The 18,919-nt window shown below is 43.1% G+C and overlaps 1 protein-coding gene across 4 annotated transcripts in view; it reads left to right on the top strand.

The window, feature by feature from the left end:
• The window catches only part of LOC130290506 (LHFPL tetraspan subfamily member 1 protein-like), a 40,096-nt gene extending 29,520 nt beyond the window's left edge, over positions 1-10,576 (top strand). For 3 of the 4 annotated variants that reach the window (XM_056538235.1, XM_056538233.1, XM_056538234.1), the window contains exons 3-4: positions 1,887-1,985; positions 9,871-10,576. In XM_056538235.1, coding sequence (XP_056394210.1) covers positions 1,887-1,985; positions 9,871-9,989 — 218 coding nt within the window. In that variant the 3' untranslated portion in view covers positions 9,990-10,576. The remainder of the gene's footprint in view (positions 1-1,886; positions 1,986-9,870) is intronic. The other variant, XM_056538236.1, reaches the window with a different exon arrangement.
• The last annotated feature ends 8,343 nt before the right edge of the window (positions 10,577-18,919 follow it).

Raw genomic sequence — 18,919 nt, 5'->3', positions numbered from 1 at the left:
CTTCCTCCCCTTTCCCCATAGGTATAGGCAGAGTTTCCCCCCTCCCCCTTTCCCCATTAGTATAGGCAGAGTTACCCCCTCCTCTTCCCCATAGGTATAGGCCGAGTTACCCCCCTTCTTCCCCATAGTTATAGGCAGAGTTACCCCCCCCCCCTCTTCCCCATAGGTATAGGCAGAGTTACCCACCCTCTTCCCCATAGGTATAGACAGAATTACCCCCTCCCCCTTTCTCCATAAGTATAGGCAGAGTTACCCCCCCCTCTTCCCCATAGGTTTAGGCAGACACACACCCCTTCTTCCCCATAAGTATAGGCAGAGTTACCCCCCCTCTTCCCCATAGGTGTAGGCAGAGTTACCCCCCTCTTCCCCATAGGTGTAGGCAGAGTTACCCCCCCTTTCCTCCCCTTTTCCCATAGGTATAGGCAGAGTTACCCCCCTTCCCCATAGGTATAGGCATAGTAACCCCCCCTTTCCTCATAGGTATAGGCAGAGTTACCCCCCTCCCCTTTCCCCATAAGTATAGGCAGAGTTGCCCACCCCATCTTCCCCATAGTTATAGGCAGAGTTACCCCCCCCTCTTCCCCATAGGTATAGGCAGAGTTACCCACCCTCTTCCCCATAGGTATAGACAGAATTACCCCCTCCCCCTTTCTCCATAAGTATAGGCAGAGTTACCCCCCCCTCTTCCCCATAGGTTTAGGCAGACACACACCCCTTCTTCCCCATAAGTATAGGCAGAGTTACCCCCCCTCTTCCCCATAGGTGTAGGCAGAGTTACCCCCCTCTTCCCCATAGGTGTAGGCAGAGTTACCCCCCCTTTCCTCCCCTTTTCCCATAGGTATAGGCAGAGTTACCCCCCTTCCCCATAGGTATAGGCATAGTAACCCCCCCTTTCCTCATAGGTATAGGCAGAGTTACCCCCCTCCCCTTTCCCCATAAGTATAGGCAGAGTTGCCCACCCCATCTTCCCCATAGGTATAGGCAGAGGTAAAAAAAAAAAAAAAAATGATGCTCACCTGATGTCCCATGCAGCGATTTCCTCAGCAGCAGGGGCCAGTGTCTTCTCCCCTCCACAGTACAGGCACTGATGAGTGACGTCATCAGCACCTGTACTGCGTTCTGCGTGGGGGCAGACGTCACGTCTCCTCCGTGTAAGCTGCAGATGCGGCTCAGACAGAGGTGATGCCTTCTCCTGTATGTGCGTGTATCGCACATACCGGAGAAGGCAGGTCTGTCCGCTCCGCTGGGGATCTGGGACGAGTGTCCCGGATCCTCAGTAGCGGCGGCGGCCTCTTATCCCGACTGGGCCCTCGGATGACGTCCGATCGGACTTGCTGGTCAGTCCGCCCCTGCCCCCACCCCTATCCTTAGTCTCCTTACACCCCCATCCCATCCTCAGTCTCCTTACAACAACCCCCCCACCCTCAGTCTCCTCTCCCCCTTACCCCATCCTCATTCTGTCATCAATTTTTTTACCCTTTAATTTCTTCTTCTCCATAGATAAGAAAAAAAATAAAAAAGCTACAAAAAAAGTCTCTCAGACAGAATGAGCTCTGAGTATAACTCACTACACCGATATCTGTTACCCACAGTACCCAGTTATTTATTCTCATAACAAAACAATTCATTCACAAACAGGTACCAAGTCTAGAACAAGCTTTTACCTGGCCTAGAATGCTACAATTCCCTTTAACACATAGTTCCCTTTTTTTCTCCATTGTTTGTGATTGCAGATTTTCTGAAGCAGTAAATATACAAGGCAACTGACAGGAATATTCTGCATAAAAATAACGGTGTAATTGGTTGTAATGAATAGTGCAGGCTGCGGTGTGGCTCCCGCTGAGTAAACAAACATGTCCTTTTTGTCTCTGTTTGAATCTCTGTAGGACTCCTCATTAGCTCCGGATGTGCCCTCTATCCACTGGGGTGGAACAGCCCTGAAATCCAGCAGGCGTGTGGCAATGCGTCCAGTCAGTTCCAATTAGGTAACAAGTGATTCCCAATCACGGATCGTGGCCTGGTAGAGTGTGTAAGAGAGGCACTAGCTGCATAAACTCACTGCTACCAGGAGGGATTGAAATTGATACAGCAGTCTTTGCACAATGCTGGAAACACAATATTGTTGGGAAGATTGTTAACTCATTCACTGCATTATCATAGGTTGTTAAAAAGTCTGGTTTCATACTGCATTTTGTGATTATGTTTGACTGGTGTCCATTTTATCATGCATTTTTTTGCTGTGTAGAATAGTGTAGTGGTTTGCCTCAGTATTCTCAGGTACTCAGGTGGGATAGTCTGGCCCTGCCAGCCAAATACAATTTGCCACAGATTTATATTTTCTTCTCACATTACCGCATTTTCTGTAATGAATGTCTCTATGACCTCATAACATAAAGGGCACATTCAGGGTATGTTTACACTCGGAATTTCTGTGCATAAAATTTAGCTCTTTTGGTGTAAATGAGATTTCTGTTGACCCATTCCTCTGCGGAAATTGATCCGCTGAAAGAATGAGCATGTTCATTCTTTCAGTGGAATCCATGTAAACAAACTCCTTTTGTTTAAAGGAAAAGTGACACCACATTTACCTTGCCACTTTCACTGCTAAAACACACAGTAACACCTTTTGCAATGTTAATGCACTAACATTTCCTCGGTGCACTGGGGGTGGTCCCCTGGGCCACTCCCGTCTCCTCTTGAAGCCCCACTGGACCAACCAGCTTGAACCACCTTTGGAAACCTCAAGAAATCAAAGTCCCATTGATGGCGATGTAAGATAATTGAAGAATTGACTTGTCACTCCATGTAGATGGAGCCGTTAAAAAAACATCTACAAGCAATAGAGTCAATACATAAGTAATCTACTCACCAACCACTGAACAATTAGAGAAATGTTGGATTCCCTCAAGTTTAAGGAAATCTGTCATCAATGTCACCTGCATTAACCTGTCAGTACAGACAGGTAGTGCAAGTGACACTGATAATGACCATACTTACCTGTACCAGCTCTGTGTCCTGTTCTCCCACTACATTCCTCCATACCTTTTATTCCCGGGGCTTGAGTTGGAGCATGAGCGGAGCATCCTGACATCACCACTGCTGCTTCTCTGCTGGGTCCCGCTGCTAGCAAACAGTGACATCAGGAAGCTCCGCCATGCTCCAAGTTGGGCCTTATATAGAGGATACAGAGGTAGATATCGGGAGAACGAGAGCATGGAGCGGGGGTAGGTAAGAATGGTTATTATCTGTGTGACCTGCACTGCCTGTCTGTACCGACATGTTAGTGCTGGTGACACTAATGACAGATTTCCTTTAAAGTGTACATTTCATTATAAAAACTTGTGACTTCCTAGGGACATATCAAAAGTTTTTATTGGTCTGCGTCACACATCAATGTGGGGCGTGGCCAGCTTAGTCTGTTGATGGGAGTGCCAGGCCACTCAGCAGCCGCATAGGCTCTCAAACACAATATTGTGTTTAAATGGGCGTCTGCCTAGCTCAGATGCCTGTGATTGTGGTATCACCTGTCACTAGCATTCTGTGTATTGTATTTACTGCATTCCTGATCAGACTTCTGCTTGTTTTTTTACCTAGCTTCTACATGCTGATTTGGACTTGACTTTGAATTTCTGGTTTGACCCTTGACTGTTTATTGTTGTGATTCTGATTTTGATTTTGTACTGTTCTTCTGGTTTTGACCCTCAGGCTTGTCCCTGGTTTATTCTCTTGTCCTTCTGATTTAACATGTCCGTGTGTTGCTGACCTGGCCTGTCTGTCTTCCTGTGAGAGTGCAGGGATTGTTTCTTTATTGGAGGTCGACATTTAGGACAGTGTTTGGGTCGAGAATAGGTTTGAATTCTGTGGCTACACTTCTGTTGAAAAAAAAATCCTGTTCTCAGGGATTGTTATGCATCCTAGCAGTTCCTATATGAAGAATGAGAGCATTAAATGCTATAATAAATGCAGGAATCATAACAGAATCGCAGGTGTAGCAGAAGACAATTGCAAAACATTAAAAATTAATTGTGTTGTTACCAGGCAGGTACATTATTCCTATCCCTTGAAACACATTAAACCTCATCTACATAATTGCTGAGGAGCCGGGAACACGCTGGACCTTGTAAGTGGCCCCCTCAGGGATGATGTACTAATGTAATTCCACACTAAGCTGCTTCTGGTATTGCCGGCTTCCCTAAGTTATCTGTAAAACACATCTTTAGATATTTACTAATTTACAATGTGGTTAAATCACTTTATTGTGAGGTCGGCTGTTATAATCAAATGGCTAAACACGGAGGTAGTAATGATATCTGCTAGGTTCTCCCTGGTACCTAAGACTTGTGCTTAAAGGGGTATTCCGCTGCTCAGCGTTTGGAACAAACTGTTCCGAACGCTGGAGCCAATGCAGAGAGCTCCGTCACGCCCCCTCCCATAGACTTGGAGGTTTACTGATGATGATGTGCGACAGAAGCACTCCAGACACGCAGACATGCAGAAAAAACTTGTGAAAATAAAGGTTGTCTTTACTGAAGTCCACTGTTCACAACCAGACGATGTACCCTCCTTAAATGGGCACTGTCACCAACTTTTTTTTTTGATATGTTGTAGTACTTATGTACTACAACATATCTCTAATATACTTTTATTATATTTTTTTTTTATTAAAAAGGTTTAATTTACATTTAAAAACCAGCTACTGAAAAAGGACTGATTTTGGAGTGGCAATCAGTTCTTTTTCAGTTAGGCTGCACTCGCTCCCTGCCTGTCAATCAGACAGGCGGGAGAGAGCGCATTGGCTCCCCGGCCACTGGCTGGGGGGGCCACTCCTCCCGCACATCGCTGCCGCCGCCTCGTTGCCGCCACTGTCCCTGCACGCCTGCTGCCGGACTCTGCAGTAACTGCAAGTGTAATGAGGGAACGGGGTAAAAAAAATAATAAAAAAGATACAGTAGTGATGGAAAAAATTGTATTTAACGAAATGTATCTTTTTTATAACAACATTTTCAGTAATTTTTAAACAGGGATCAATTTATTAGTGCAGGCAGGGAACTTAAAATATAGCCGACAATAATAAAAATGTAGTGTGTGTGTGTGTTTTTCACTTTTTTCTTTATTTTTTAAAATTTTTTAGGCAGTACTACTACTCCCAGCATGGAACACACTGTTCTATGATGGGGATATTAGTACCTGTACTAATTAACAGATCGCCCCAGGTCTTTTATGATCCTTCTGTATAATTTATAGATCCTTCTGTGGTCCCCTGCACTGCTGTATATATACACCTATTCATATTTCCCGCAAAGAGCTGTGATTGGCCAGAGGGCTTAAGCAAATCACAACTCTCTGTGGGAAATATGAATAGGTGTATATACGTCAGTGCAGGGGACCATAGAAGAGTGGCCAGCCGCATCTATACATTATACAGGAGGATCACAGTGGGTGTCATGAGTGACATCCGCTGTGATGTTTCCTTAACTACAGGTACTACTGCTCCCAACATGGAGCACACTCTGATCCATGCTGGGAGCTGTAGTACCTGCATTAATAGACAGATCGCAACAGGTGTCAGAAGTGACACTTGCAGCGATCTGTCTATTAATGCAGGCACTACAGCTCCCAACACGGAGCAGAGTGTGCTCCATGTTTGGAGTAGTAGTACTGGCATCTAAGGACAGTTCACAGTGGTTGTCACTCCTGACACTCGATGTGATCGTCCAATCTACTGCAGAGATGAGGAGTAGCTCTATACAGCGAATCTCTGCACTATACTCCGGCCGGCTAGTGATATGAATAAAACATCACTCATTCATCTTTCCCGCTGATAGCGGGGATTGGCTGCAATGGTCGGGCCAATCCCCACTCTGTGCGGAAAATATGAATGAGTGATGTGAATTTCTATTCACATCACTGGCTGGCTGGAGTACAGAGCAGAGATGAGAGCGCTGTATAGAGCCGCTCCACATCTCTGCAATATATAGGAGGATCGCATTGTGTGTCAGGAGTGACACACGGGTCGATACGTCTATTAGTACAGGTACTACTACTCCCATCATGGAACAGTCTGTTCCATTCTGGGAGTAGTAGTACTACCTAAAAATGAAAAAAAAAAAAAAAAGCGAAGAAAAAGGGAAACACACACACACTTTATTAAAAATTAATAAAAATGTTATTATTAATAAAAACGTCATTAAATACATTTTTCCCCATCCCTACAGCATCCTTTTTTATTTATTTTTTTGGTACCCAACTAATTTTGAAAAAAAAAAACGTCAAAGGCGCCAAAAATGCAATTTCCACTCAAATGCAAAAACACCAGAAAAAAACATCAGACGCAGGGAATTGCACTGCCATTTTTTCTGGCATTTTTTTCAGTGAAAAAAAATGCAGGAAAAAAAACAAACAAGTGGAATCCTAGCCTTAAAGAAGTATTTCAATTTAGGCACATACCCCCAGAATATGGCAGAAGTAACTGAAAGGTGAATGCCCCAGGGTGTGAATGAGGGTGTATGCCCATTCCTGGCCATCAGAGTCTCCAAGCACTATCATCTCTCCACTGAAGCTGATGGGACTTTTGCATTTTGATATTTACCAAATTGCTCGCCTATTTTTCCAATATATGCATGTCAAAGGAATGGGACCATTAACTAGATACAAACACAAAAGATTGGAGTCATCACTATCCACCTGGTTACTTAGCAAGTTCCCTGGAGGCCCCGTATACTACAGTTATAGCCAAGCTTGACAAAGAGGACGGTAGCCCTTGAAACGTTGCATGTGCACAGGGCAGTGGATTTCTGCAACACTCACTCATCTGGGGATCACTATACTGGTGTCTGGGAATGAAAGGCCCCTGGTGGAGAGAAATGCCTAAAGACAGAGTAGCCCATGGCTTTGAGCTTGTGTTTCTTTATAGTGGGGCAAAAAAGTATTTAGTCAGCCATCAAATGTGCAAGCTCTCCCACTTAAAAAGATGAGAGAGGCCTGTAAGTTTCATCATAGGTATACCTCAACTATGAGAGACCTAATGAGAAAAAAAAATCCATAAGATCACATTGCCTGATTTTTTAAAGAATTTATTTGCAAATTGTGGTGGAAAACAAGTATCTGGTAAATAACAAAAGTTCATCTCAATACTTTGTTATATACCTTTTGTTGGCAATGACAGACAAACTTTTCTGTAAGTCTTCACAAGGTTTTCACACACTGTTGCTAGTATTTTGGCCCATTCCTTCATGCAGATCTCCTCTAGGGCAGTGATGTTTTGGAGCTGCCACTGGGCAACACGGACTTTCAACTCCCTCCAAAGGTTTTCTATAGGGTTGAGATCTGGAGAGGCCACTCCAGGACCGTGAAATGCTTCTTACGAAGCCACTCCTTTGTTGCCCGGGCAGTGTGTTTGGGATCTTTGTCATTCTGAAAGACCCAGCCATGTTTCATCTTCAATGCCCTTGCTGATGGAAGGAGGTTTTCACTCAAAATCTCATGATATATGGCCCCATTCATTCTTTCCTTTACACAGATCAGTCATCCTAGTCCCTTAGCAGTAAAACTGCCCCAAAGCATGATGTTTTCACTCCCATGCTTCACAGTAGGTAAGGTGTTCTTTGGGTGCAACACAGCATTCTTTCTCCTCCAATCACAACGATTTGAGTTTTTACCAAAAAGTTCTACTTTGGTTTCATCTGACCATATGACATTCTCCCAATCCTCTTTTGGATCATCCAAATGCTCTCTAGGAAACTTTAGATGGGCCCGGACATGTACTGGCTTAAGCAGGGGGACACGTCTGGCACTGCATGATTTGAGTCCCTGGCGGCGTAGTGTGTTACTGATGGTAGTCTTTGTTACTTTGGTCCCAGCTCTCTGCAAGTCATTCACTAGGTCCCCCCCATGTGGTTCTGGGATTTTTGCTCACCATTCTTGTGATCATTTTGACACCACGGGGTGAGATCTTGCGTGGAGCCCCAGATCGCGGGAGATTATCAGTGGTCTTGTATGTCTTTCATTTTTTAATAATTGCTCCACCAAGCTGCTTGCCTATTGCAGATTTAGTCTTTCCAGCCTTGTGCAGGTCTACAATTTTGTTTCTGGTGTCCTTCGACAGCTCTTTGGTCTTAGCCATAATAGAGTTTTGAGTGTGACTGTTTGAGGTTGTGAACAGGTATTTTTATACTGATAACAAGTTCAAACAGGTGCCATTAATACAGGAAACGAATGGAGGACAGAGGAGACTCTTAAAGAAGAAGTTACAGGTCTGTGAGAGCCAGAAATCTTTCTTGTTTGTAGGTGACCAAATACTTATTTTCCACCATAATTTGCAAATAAATTCTTTCAAAATCAGACAATGTGATTTTATAGATTTCTTTTCTTCTTATGTCTCTCATAGTTGAGGTATACCTATGATGAAAATTACAGGCCTCTTCCATCTTTTATAGTGGGAGAACTTGCACAATTGGTGGCTGACTAAATACGTTTTTTGTCCCACTGTATGGTATACCATTTGCTATCTGCATCTATGATATATCTTGTGATTTAAGATACCGTATATACTCGAGTATAAGCCGAGTTTTTCAACACGATTTTTCGTGCTGAAAACACCCCCCTCGGCTTATACTCGAGTGAACTCTCCACCCGCAGTGGTCTTCAACCTGCGGACCTCCAGAGGTTTCAAAACTACAACTCCCAGCAAGCCCGGGCAGCCATCGGCTGTCCGGGCTTGCTGGGAGTTGTAGTTTTGAAACCTCCGGAGGTCCGCAGGTTGAAGACCACTGCGGCCTTCGACATCATCCAGCCCCCTCTCACCCCCTTTAGTTCTGTACAGTACTCACCTCCGCTCGGCGCTGGTCCGGTGCTGCAGGACTGTCCGTTGAGGAGGTCGTCCGGTGGATAGTGGTTCCGGGCTGCTATCTTCACCGGGGAGGCCTCTTCTAAGCGCTTCGGGCCCGGCCCCAGAATAGTCACGTTGCCTTGACAACGACGCAGAGGTACGTTCATTGCCAACGTACTTCTGCGTCATTGTCAAGGCAACGCCTCTATTCTGGGCCCGAAGCGCGGAGAAGAGGCGCCCCCGGTGAAGATAGCAGCCCGGAACCACTATCCCACCGGACCACCTCCTCTCCAGACAGTGCTGCAGCACCGGACAGTCCTGCAGCACCGGACCAGCGCCGAGCGGAGGTGAGTACTGTACAGAACTAAAGGGGGGTGAGAGGGGGCTGGATGATGTCGAAGGCCGCAGTGGTCTTCAATCTGCGGACCTCCGGAGGTTTCAAAACTATAACCGATGGCTGCCCGGGCTTGCTGGGAGTTGTAGTTTTGAAACCTCTGGAGGTCCGCAGGTTGAAGAACACTGAGGGCGGATGATGAGAAGAGGATGATGAAGGGGGGGTGTGGGATGATGACAAGAGGATGATGAAGGGGGGGTGTGGGATGATGAAGGGGGGTGGGGATGATGACAAGGGGATGATGAAGGGGGGGGTGTGTGGGATGATTACAAGGGGATGATGAAGGGGGGTGGGGATGATGACAAGGGGATGATGAAGGGGGGATGTGTGGGATGATGACAAGGGGATGATGACAGGTGATGATGATGAGGGTCTGGATGATGACAGGCGGTGATGATGATGAGGATGTTAATGAAGGGTCTGGATGATGACAGGGGGGGATGATGTATTTCCCACCCTAGGCTTATACTCGAGTCAATAACTTTTCCTGGGATTTTGAAATTAGGGGTCTCGGCTTATACTCGGGTCGGCTTATACTCGAGTATATACGGTAATAATATCCTAATAATTGCTTTGATTTTTGTTTTCTTTTTGAGTCATAATGGCTACACAAAACAGAATAACATTTTTTTTTTCTGTCTTGTTTTAGGAACCTGCAAAATTGGCTGGGCCTACTACTGTACTGGAGGTGGAGCAGCAGTCGCCATGCTGATCTGTACATGGTTGTCTTGTTTTGCTGGAAAGAAGAGCAAGCCATCCCCTTATTGACAGTGGACTATTAATCATCATAACTATATGGATATTAATTTCCTATTATTTCAACACCTAACAAAATCCCTCATAGTGAACAATACAATCCCCTTAATAGGATAAAGCCGTGTATAAAGTACACACAGGATGCTTGTTTGGTCTTAATGAAAGCATAAAATAAAGTACAGTGATAAAGACTGACAAGTGGATATATTAAGGTAAGATACTTAGGAGGTAGACAGGATACAGTGCTATGCATGAAAGAATGTCATAAACTAAATAAAAAATGACAATCACTTGAATATGAGAAATAATGAAAATATTAGTGCACATGATCATATAGTATGACCAACTTTCAATCACTGTATGAGGATAACTTAGCCTGTCGATTAGAGAATTGTAGCATTAAATTAGAAGAGCAGTAGCAGTGATAAAGCTGGGTAAGTACACAGTAGAGTGTTCAAATGTGTAGCTCCGTTTCTTAGAAAGGGGGACCCCGGGAGTAGTGCAGTGGCTGCTGGTTTTCGGGTTAAAGTAGTTGCCCATGGAAAAAATGACTGCTTTTATGTTCCAAATAGTAATATTAAAGGAAATCTGTCACCAATTTCACCTGCACTAACCTGTCGGTACAGACAGGTAGTTCAGGTGACACTGATGACAACTTTACTTACTTGATCCCGTTCAGTGCTTTGGTTCTCCCACTATCTTCCTCTGTTGTTTTTATTCCGGGGCTGACTTGGAGCATGGGCGGAGCTTCCTGACATCACTGCAAGCAGCGGGACCCAGCAGAGAAACAGTAGCAGTGATGTCAGGAAGCTCAGCCCATGCTTCAAGTGGGCCCCAGAACAAAAACAATGGAGGAAGAACCAAAGCACAAAACAGGACCAGGTAAGTATTGTTGTCATCAGTGTCACCTGCACTACCTGTCTGTACCAACAGGTTAGTGCAGGTGACATTGATGACAGATTTCCTTTAATATAAATCACTTAATTAGTTAAAAATACACACCAGAGTACTAAAGTGTGTGATTTCATTACTTAGAGGGGGATGGGTTGCTGGTTTTGGGGATGAAGCTGTTTAGTTTCCCATCTAAATCAATTACTGTGTTTATGTTCCAAACAGTTATATTAAAATAAATCACTGTTAGGCTAGGATTCCACTCCCACAGCTTTTTCCTGCGTTTTGACAGTTTTTCTGGTGTTTTTCCTATTGTGTGGAAACAGATAAATTTGTACCCTGTGGTAGTTTTTTCACTGCCTTCAGGGTACCACTCAGTGGGTCGTATGCTGAGTGCCCGGTCCACAGAGTAAGGAGTGATGCATAGTGCACCCGTGTATACTATACAGGATTCAGGAATCCTGTCACCAGACTGACAGGACTCCCTGCTTCTATAGCCCCTTTGAGCGGTATACACTATGTACAGCTATCTATAGATAGCTGTATATAGTGATATAGTGTATACAGCAGACAAAGTCCGCTTACCTCCCTCGCACCCTGTCCCTGCCGGGTCTGTGTAGCTCCGCCCCCTATTGATGATGTCATTGGGGGGAGGAACTACAACCAGGAACCAGGCTGGTAAGGGTGTGAGGCTCTGTTCACATTGTACATTTGTATAATGTGAACAGATCCTTCTGCCAGTGTCTTCCCAGACAGGGAGACTCCAGCTGCTGCTAAACTACAACTCCCAGCATATCCAGACAGCCAGAGCCTGTTGTTTTGCAACAATTGGAGGCTGTCTGTTTGGGGAGACATTTCAGCGGAGAACGAATAGAATTTTCAGGCTTAGTAGTGGAATCCGTCTTATTGACGGAATCCATTACTAAGCAGGGGCTAAGCGTTAGCACCAAAAACAGCTAGCGCTAACCTTCAATTATTACCCTGGTACCCAACGCCACAGGGGTGACAGGAAGAGCCAGTACCAACAGGCCTGGAGCTTGAAAAATTCCTTGCCAAGGCGGTAACAGGCTGGTGTTATTTAGGCTCGGGAGGGCCAGTAACAATGGTCTTTGCCCACCCTTGTAACCTCAGGCTGTTGCTGCTTGGTTGGTATTAGTGATGAGCGGCATTGCCCATATTCAAATTCACGATATTTTGCAAATATATATAGACGGATCTTCATCCTATATTCCCGAATTTCGTGTATTAGTTATTTTCACATATTCGCATAAGCGAATATTCGCATATTTGCGAATTCGAGGAAGAAAACAGTGAGGGGGTGGGCAACTTTACTTTTGGTTGCTAGGGATGTTGTTGATGACCTCTGACAAGTGTATTTGCATCATTCTAATTGGCCCACAAGTGAAAAGATGGAATATGTAAATATTCACATATGCAAATATTTGCACATGCGAATATTCACATATACGAATATGCGCACATGCGAATATTCAAATATGCAAATATGCGGGAAAAAGCGAATGTTCGCAATTTCGAATATATAGCGAATATATTCGCAATATTCACGAATTTGCGAATTTGCGATATTTGCGATAAAAATTTGAAATGCGAATATTCGCGCCCAACACTAGTTGGTATCTGGCTGAGCATAAAATACGAGGAACTCTATGCGTGTTTTTTAGCTATTTATATATTTATCGAAAAAAAACGGATAGGGTTCCCCGTATTTTTATTCACAGCCAGATACCAACCATGCAGCAACAGCCTGACGTTACCAGGGTGGGCTAAGACCACTGTTACTGGCCCTCCCCAGCCTAAACAACGCCAGCCTGCTACCGCTTAGGCCCAGGAGCACCATTTTTTTGATGCTCCGGGCCTATTGGTACCGGCTCTTCCCGGCACCCCTGTGGCGGTGGGTAATGGGGTAATAATTGGGGATTAGTGCTAGCTGTTTTTGGGGCTAACGCTAAGCCCCGGCTTAGTAATGGATTCCGTCAATAAGACTGCTTCCACTACTAAGCCTGAAAATTCAATAAAAAAAAAAACACAACACATTGGAAACATTTTTTTATTTTAAAAACCACTCCCCCACTGCCCTCGTTAGCCATTTTATTAAAAGAAAAAAATCCAGTTCATTCACAGTAGCCTGCATTCTCTGCATACATGGATCTGAAACAAGAAGAAAAAAGAAACACAAAAAATTGGTTAAGACATTTTGCAATGTCTTCCGAAACAGGTAGCCTCCAATTGTTGCAAAACTTGTAGTTTAGAAACAGCAGGAGTCTCCCTGTCTGGGAGGACACTGGCAGAATGTCTGTTCACATTATACAAAACGTACAATTTTAACAGAGCCTCACACCCTTACCAGCCTGGCTCATGTCTGTAGCTCCACCCCCTAAAAATGCCATCACTAGGGGCGGAGCTACATAGACCCAGCCGGGACTGGAGGGAGGTAAGAGGACGTCTTCATTTTCTTTATACACTATATACAGCTATCTATAGATAGCTGTAAATTCTGTATACCGCCCAAAGGGTTAACCTACACTGTCCAGCAGTGTAAGTTAACTCTTTCCTTCCTGGGCTGGCGCATAGCGCACAGCTCAGCAAGGGGTTAAGTGAGCCAGCAATGTGTATACTGTATACACATTGCAGGCTCACTGTAAGTTCTTGCTGGGCAGTAGATATATGCATATCTATTGCTCAGCATCAGCTGCTCTCCCTGCTATGTAGCCATGAGCACAGCTGAGTCCCGAAATTATCTTCAGGACGATTGCAACAGGTGTCAGGAATGACACTTGCTGTGATCTGTCCCTTACTGCAGGTACTAATGCTCCCAACATGGAGCACACTCTGCTCCATGCTGGGAGTTGTAGTTTCTGTACTAATAGACAGATGGCCTGGGTGTCACTTCTGACACCCATTGCAATCTGTCTATTAATGCAGGTACTACAGCTCCCATCATGGAGCAGAGTGTGCTCCATGTTGGGAGTAGTAGTACCTGCAGTTGAGGTCAGATCACAGCGGGTGTCACTCCTGATATCTGCGATCCTCTGGTATGAGCTATAGAAGCAGGCAGCAGCTGCACTTGTCTGGTCCCCTGCCCTGCACTATACTCCACTGTGATGTCAGGTTCACCTCACAGATTCGTATATACCGCTGAGAGCTGTGAGTGGCCAACACTATCCGGCCACAGCTCTCAGCTGGAAATATGAATCTGTGAAGTGAAGAGAACTTTACATCACAGCGGAGTATAGTGCGTGCAGGGGACCATACAAATGCAGCTGCTCCCGCTTCAATAGCTTATACCAGAAGTTTTCAGCGGGTGTCAGGAGTGACACCTGCTGCGATTTGTCTATTAGTACAGGTACTACTACTCCCATCATGGAACAGTCTGTTCCATGTTGGGAGTAGAAATACTGCCAAAAAAATCTATAAAAAAAAGTAAAAAAAACACACATTTTATTAACCACATAATTAAAATACATAACTAATAAAACATTTTACAAAATTAATTATATAAAATATATAATTTTTATAATTAAATTGCCCCTTTCTAAATTTTTTATATTGCCGGCTATATTTTTAGTTCTCTGCCCACCCACATAAATTGATCCCTGTTTAAAAATTTAGAAAAATGTAGCTCTAAAAAATATAAATTTTGTTAAATACTATTTTTTCCATTACTATTATATCTTTTAAAAAAAATTTTAATGGTACCCTACCAAATTTTACAAAAAAAGGTATCTCCATCCCTTTTTTGGATCGCTAAAGTCCAAAAAAAGAATAAAACGCCTGCTAAAACGCCAAAGTTAAAACCCACATGGCGTTTTTCTTGGCGTTTTTGAAAACCAGCCTCTGAGCCCAAAAGAGCCTTAAAACGCCCAAAGGATTTTAAAAAATGCCACAATTAAAAAGCCAAGCGGATCTGGCATTTTGCAGTTCACCATTGACTTGCAGCTAACATCTGACCACGGCGTTTTTTCACAGAAAAAACACCATGCGGCAAAATGGGCGTTTTTATTGGCGTTATTGCATGAGAAACCTCAGTGGAATTCTAGCCTTATGGTACACATCTACATATAGTACATTATGGTTTAAAAACAGAAATTAAAACTAAAAGCCCCCTAATGGGACAAACTTTTTTAATGATTAAATAGCCAACCATAAACAAATTAAACCAGAACATGGAAATACAATAAACATAATTTTGTTTAAATAAATGAATTTATTTAATATATGTCAAAAGCATCTAAAGTTGTTATCTAACAAAGCTTGTTAAATCATTACTGTGGCACCATGTGCAATCTATTTCACTGGAAATTTACAGCCATTTGTGTCAAAATATCTCTGCTTTCTATGTTCTGTGATACAGTATAACAACCAAAGGACATGGGAATAATATATATATATATATATATATATATATATATATAATTTTTTAAAGGGGGATTAGGTTTTGGGAACTAGATTTTTATTATCTAACATCTCGAGTTATCTAGGACAGTAAAAGAGATTAAGGGGTTTTCTCATGAATCGAGAGTCAAGAGAACACAAATAAATTGCACTGTTCTACAAGTAAAAAGTTGTGAGCATGAAAAAAGCTGTTCTTCCATAATTTTGGGGTGCTAAAAACTAATATAACATAAAAAAATTTATATTGGCTCACCAAATTCTATAAAAGTCACAGTATCTGTTGCTTGGCGAGTTTAGGGTGTGTTCACATTGCGTTTACTAACTACAGGAACCGGATCCGGGTTTCTGACCGGACTGAAAACCGTGGTATGCTGTGATTTTCAGTCTGTTCCGAAAATCGGATACGGGGTAAATATGAGCCGACCAGGGTCAATATGTGACCCTGGTCGGCTCATTCAAATGAATGAGAAGGAGGCCGGTTCCAACTGGGATATGGGAGCCCCCTGTTTTAACTCCCCCAGCCGGATCCGGTTCCTGTAGTTAGTAAATACAGTGTGAACCCATCTTAAACTCACCAAGCAACAGATACTGTGACTTTTATAGAATTTGGTGACGTACTATTGTATCATCTTGGTACGCTTGGCGGTTTTCTATTGGTCACCAATATTGACTATGTAATCTATGGTGTAAGTAGCATCATGCATTTTATAAACCTTACTTTATTAGTTGGTTGCTTATGTCTTGGAAACTAGACAACTGTTCACCTAGTCCAACCTAATGAATGCCCTGTGGGTGTTACCTATGACAACACCAATCCTAACCAATTAATCTGCACAATCTATGTAATACCTACTACTCCATAGAAATACTGTGTTCTTCTAACATCTACAACAAGAATCCTTAATGTCTACTGTATAACAATTCGCTTGGGTGGATGTACAGTATATGTGCTGTTGACCTAAAGGAAAAAGAATTTATGGTGAGAAAAAATGGCACTTTCCTTTATGTCCTGCAGCAATACCAGCACCAATGGAGATTTAGCAATAAACCATTAGGGGGAGCACAGTAAACTAGTACCACTTTTTATATACAGCGAGTGAAACAAGTATTGAACACGTCACAATTTTCTCACTAAATACTGTTTCTTTTAGACACCAGTACCTGCTAATTCCAGGTCTTTTTGAAGCTCTCCATGAGTGGTCCTTGGCTCTTAGACATGTCTTCTGATTATTCTTTTGACTCCTTTGTCAGAAATCTTTCCACTTCAGTATTATGGCCTCAAAAGGGCTCACTGGAACATTCAGAAGCTTAGAAATGGGCCTGTGACCAACGCCATCATTATGCTTTGCAAAAATTAGGTTGGGAAGGTCTTGAGACAGCTCTTTGCTTTTACCCACCATGAGATGTCTTATGTGACACCTTGGCTATATACATATACATATATATATATATATATATATGCACCGATCCAAAATATCATTATTAAATCTTGAACCTGAATATTTAAAAAAGTAAAAATCTACAGTATGTGGGCAGAATTACTATTCAATTTAATCCCAATGGGTTTACTGTTGAGTAATAGAACCATTCTGTTTTTTCTCTTAGGATTTTTTTGTAAGTCTTTTTACCCAAATCACTTTTTTCACATAAAGCTAAAGATCACCTTCACGTTTGTATAATATATGCTATTGGGTTATCTCTTCTATGGCAGATGTCTTTGTGATAGCCTGGGGGAGTAAGGTATGGGGAGTGTAGCTGTGCGGTGACTAAAGGGTGCTTGTTAATCCTTGCTATACGTGACGCAAGGGTGCGGGCTCCTCAGTAATGCTTGTCCTACCGCCAACCTTCCCAAGAGCGATAGGGAGGTAGATAATAATTGAATGTCCACAACCGGAGAGTTTGCTGAAACAGTTGTAACTTTTACTGAAGATTTTATGCAAGCTTCATAACCGGAACAGTTGCTATACATGCAAGCTTTTTTTGGGAGATTGATAAAGGTTGTGACTTTAGCAATTTAGAGTCTTTAGGATAATATGCGCTGTTCCACTGGATTTAGTGGATTTAGTTGCAGTCCAGTAGTAACGCTAGCTTTAGTGGGGGTAGTTTAGAACTCACGGTTTAAGTTCCGCTGAGGCCGGTAGGTTTTCAGGCCTAGCGTGTCTTTGCAAGTTGCGCAGATCCATCCTGCTAGTCCGGCATCCACGAGAGCAGCCACCCAAGAGATCGATAATTGGCTACAGCTCCCTTATATGGGCAGGGGCTGGACTAGTGCTAATTGGTCCAATACTTGTGTCAATCACCATTACAAAGGATTATGGGGAACATGTGACCCAAGGACCTCCAAAGGTCCCCCAACATACCATAGAGGATATTAACATGGTCACATGACCGAAGGTCCTGCGACGCTAAACAAGCTAAGTACTATACATTATATTAAATATACCTTATTACTAAATATGTACATGTATTAACAGTATAGAATTAGAGTAGAGAAGAGGTGACTAGGGGCTGTCCCACCCGGGGGGACCCTACCTGAGCGTAGTTACTCTGACTTTGGGGACCACCACACTAGGTACGATATGCAATACGGTACTGGGACACCACAAATCCCTTACTTAAAATAAGTCGGCCTCAACGTCTGTCCCCCAAGACAGAGGGATGAAGTGAAGGTCGGTTAACAACATTATAAAGCTACTTAACTTTTTCTGAGGTACATACATTTGCTTGGGTAAACTCATGAACAGGATTGTTAGGTTCATGAATTTAGTAACAGGATGATGTTATTTACATGAGATACATCCTACTTAGCATTTTTAAAGCTTTCTAGACATTTTGAATTTTACTATATATTTTTGCCATTTAGATACCTGTTTAGTACACTGAGAACTTTACTGGCTTGTCTGAGGCTTTCTACCAATAAACTGGCTACTAGGGTCCATTGGCTACACGATTTTATCCCTAGAACACAACAAATAAACCTTACCTAGGTTACCTTTTCATTACGTGTATTATTTTTAGCTCGCAAGAGCACCTACTGGCCAGGCAGGGCATCTCGCACACGTAGGAGAGAGATGAGTTAGTGTACATAACAGTGGCAGGAATAGGGAAATGACATTAGCTACAATTCCCAAAGCATTAACTTGAGTGTGAGATGATTTTTTTGTTGTTTGGTGTACTAAGTTTAAGTGAGGTAAGTACACTTAAGTGATTATTTTGAGGTACTATGTGTGTAGTACAATGTGAGAGGTCAGTCTTGATACCTTAGGGGTAGTTTTCCCTGAGTGGACCTTTGAGACGGTGTAAGTGATGGGTGACAAAAATGTTATCCTCAGAGGAGCTGAGAAAGCCACCTACTAGCAACTACTACAACACCTATTATTTAAATTTTTTATGTACACATGTACAAGGCTAATTTTTCTGTGTACAATAACCATTTACATTGAGTTACCTTAGCACAAATATTTATTAAACACTCCAACAGGGTTCAGGTGCATTCACCTGATAAGTGCAATTTTAGCAAAGAATGTCACGTTACTATTGAGGTATATACATGTAAACAGACGTGCAAGGATCAGCAGTCCACCTGCACTAAGAGTCCAAATTTCATGGCTAGAGCTATTAGACGGGCACACACTTAC

This window comes from Hyla sarda, chromosome 9 (assembly GCF_029499605.1).
Source record: "Hyla sarda isolate aHylSar1 chromosome 9, aHylSar1.hap1, whole genome shotgun sequence".
Classification (NCBI taxonomy): domain Eukaryota; kingdom Metazoa; phylum Chordata; class Amphibia; order Anura; family Hylidae; genus Hyla; species Hyla sarda.
The sequence above is the reverse complement of the archived record's forward strand: the minus strand, read 5'-3'. Positions and strand labels throughout refer to the sequence as shown.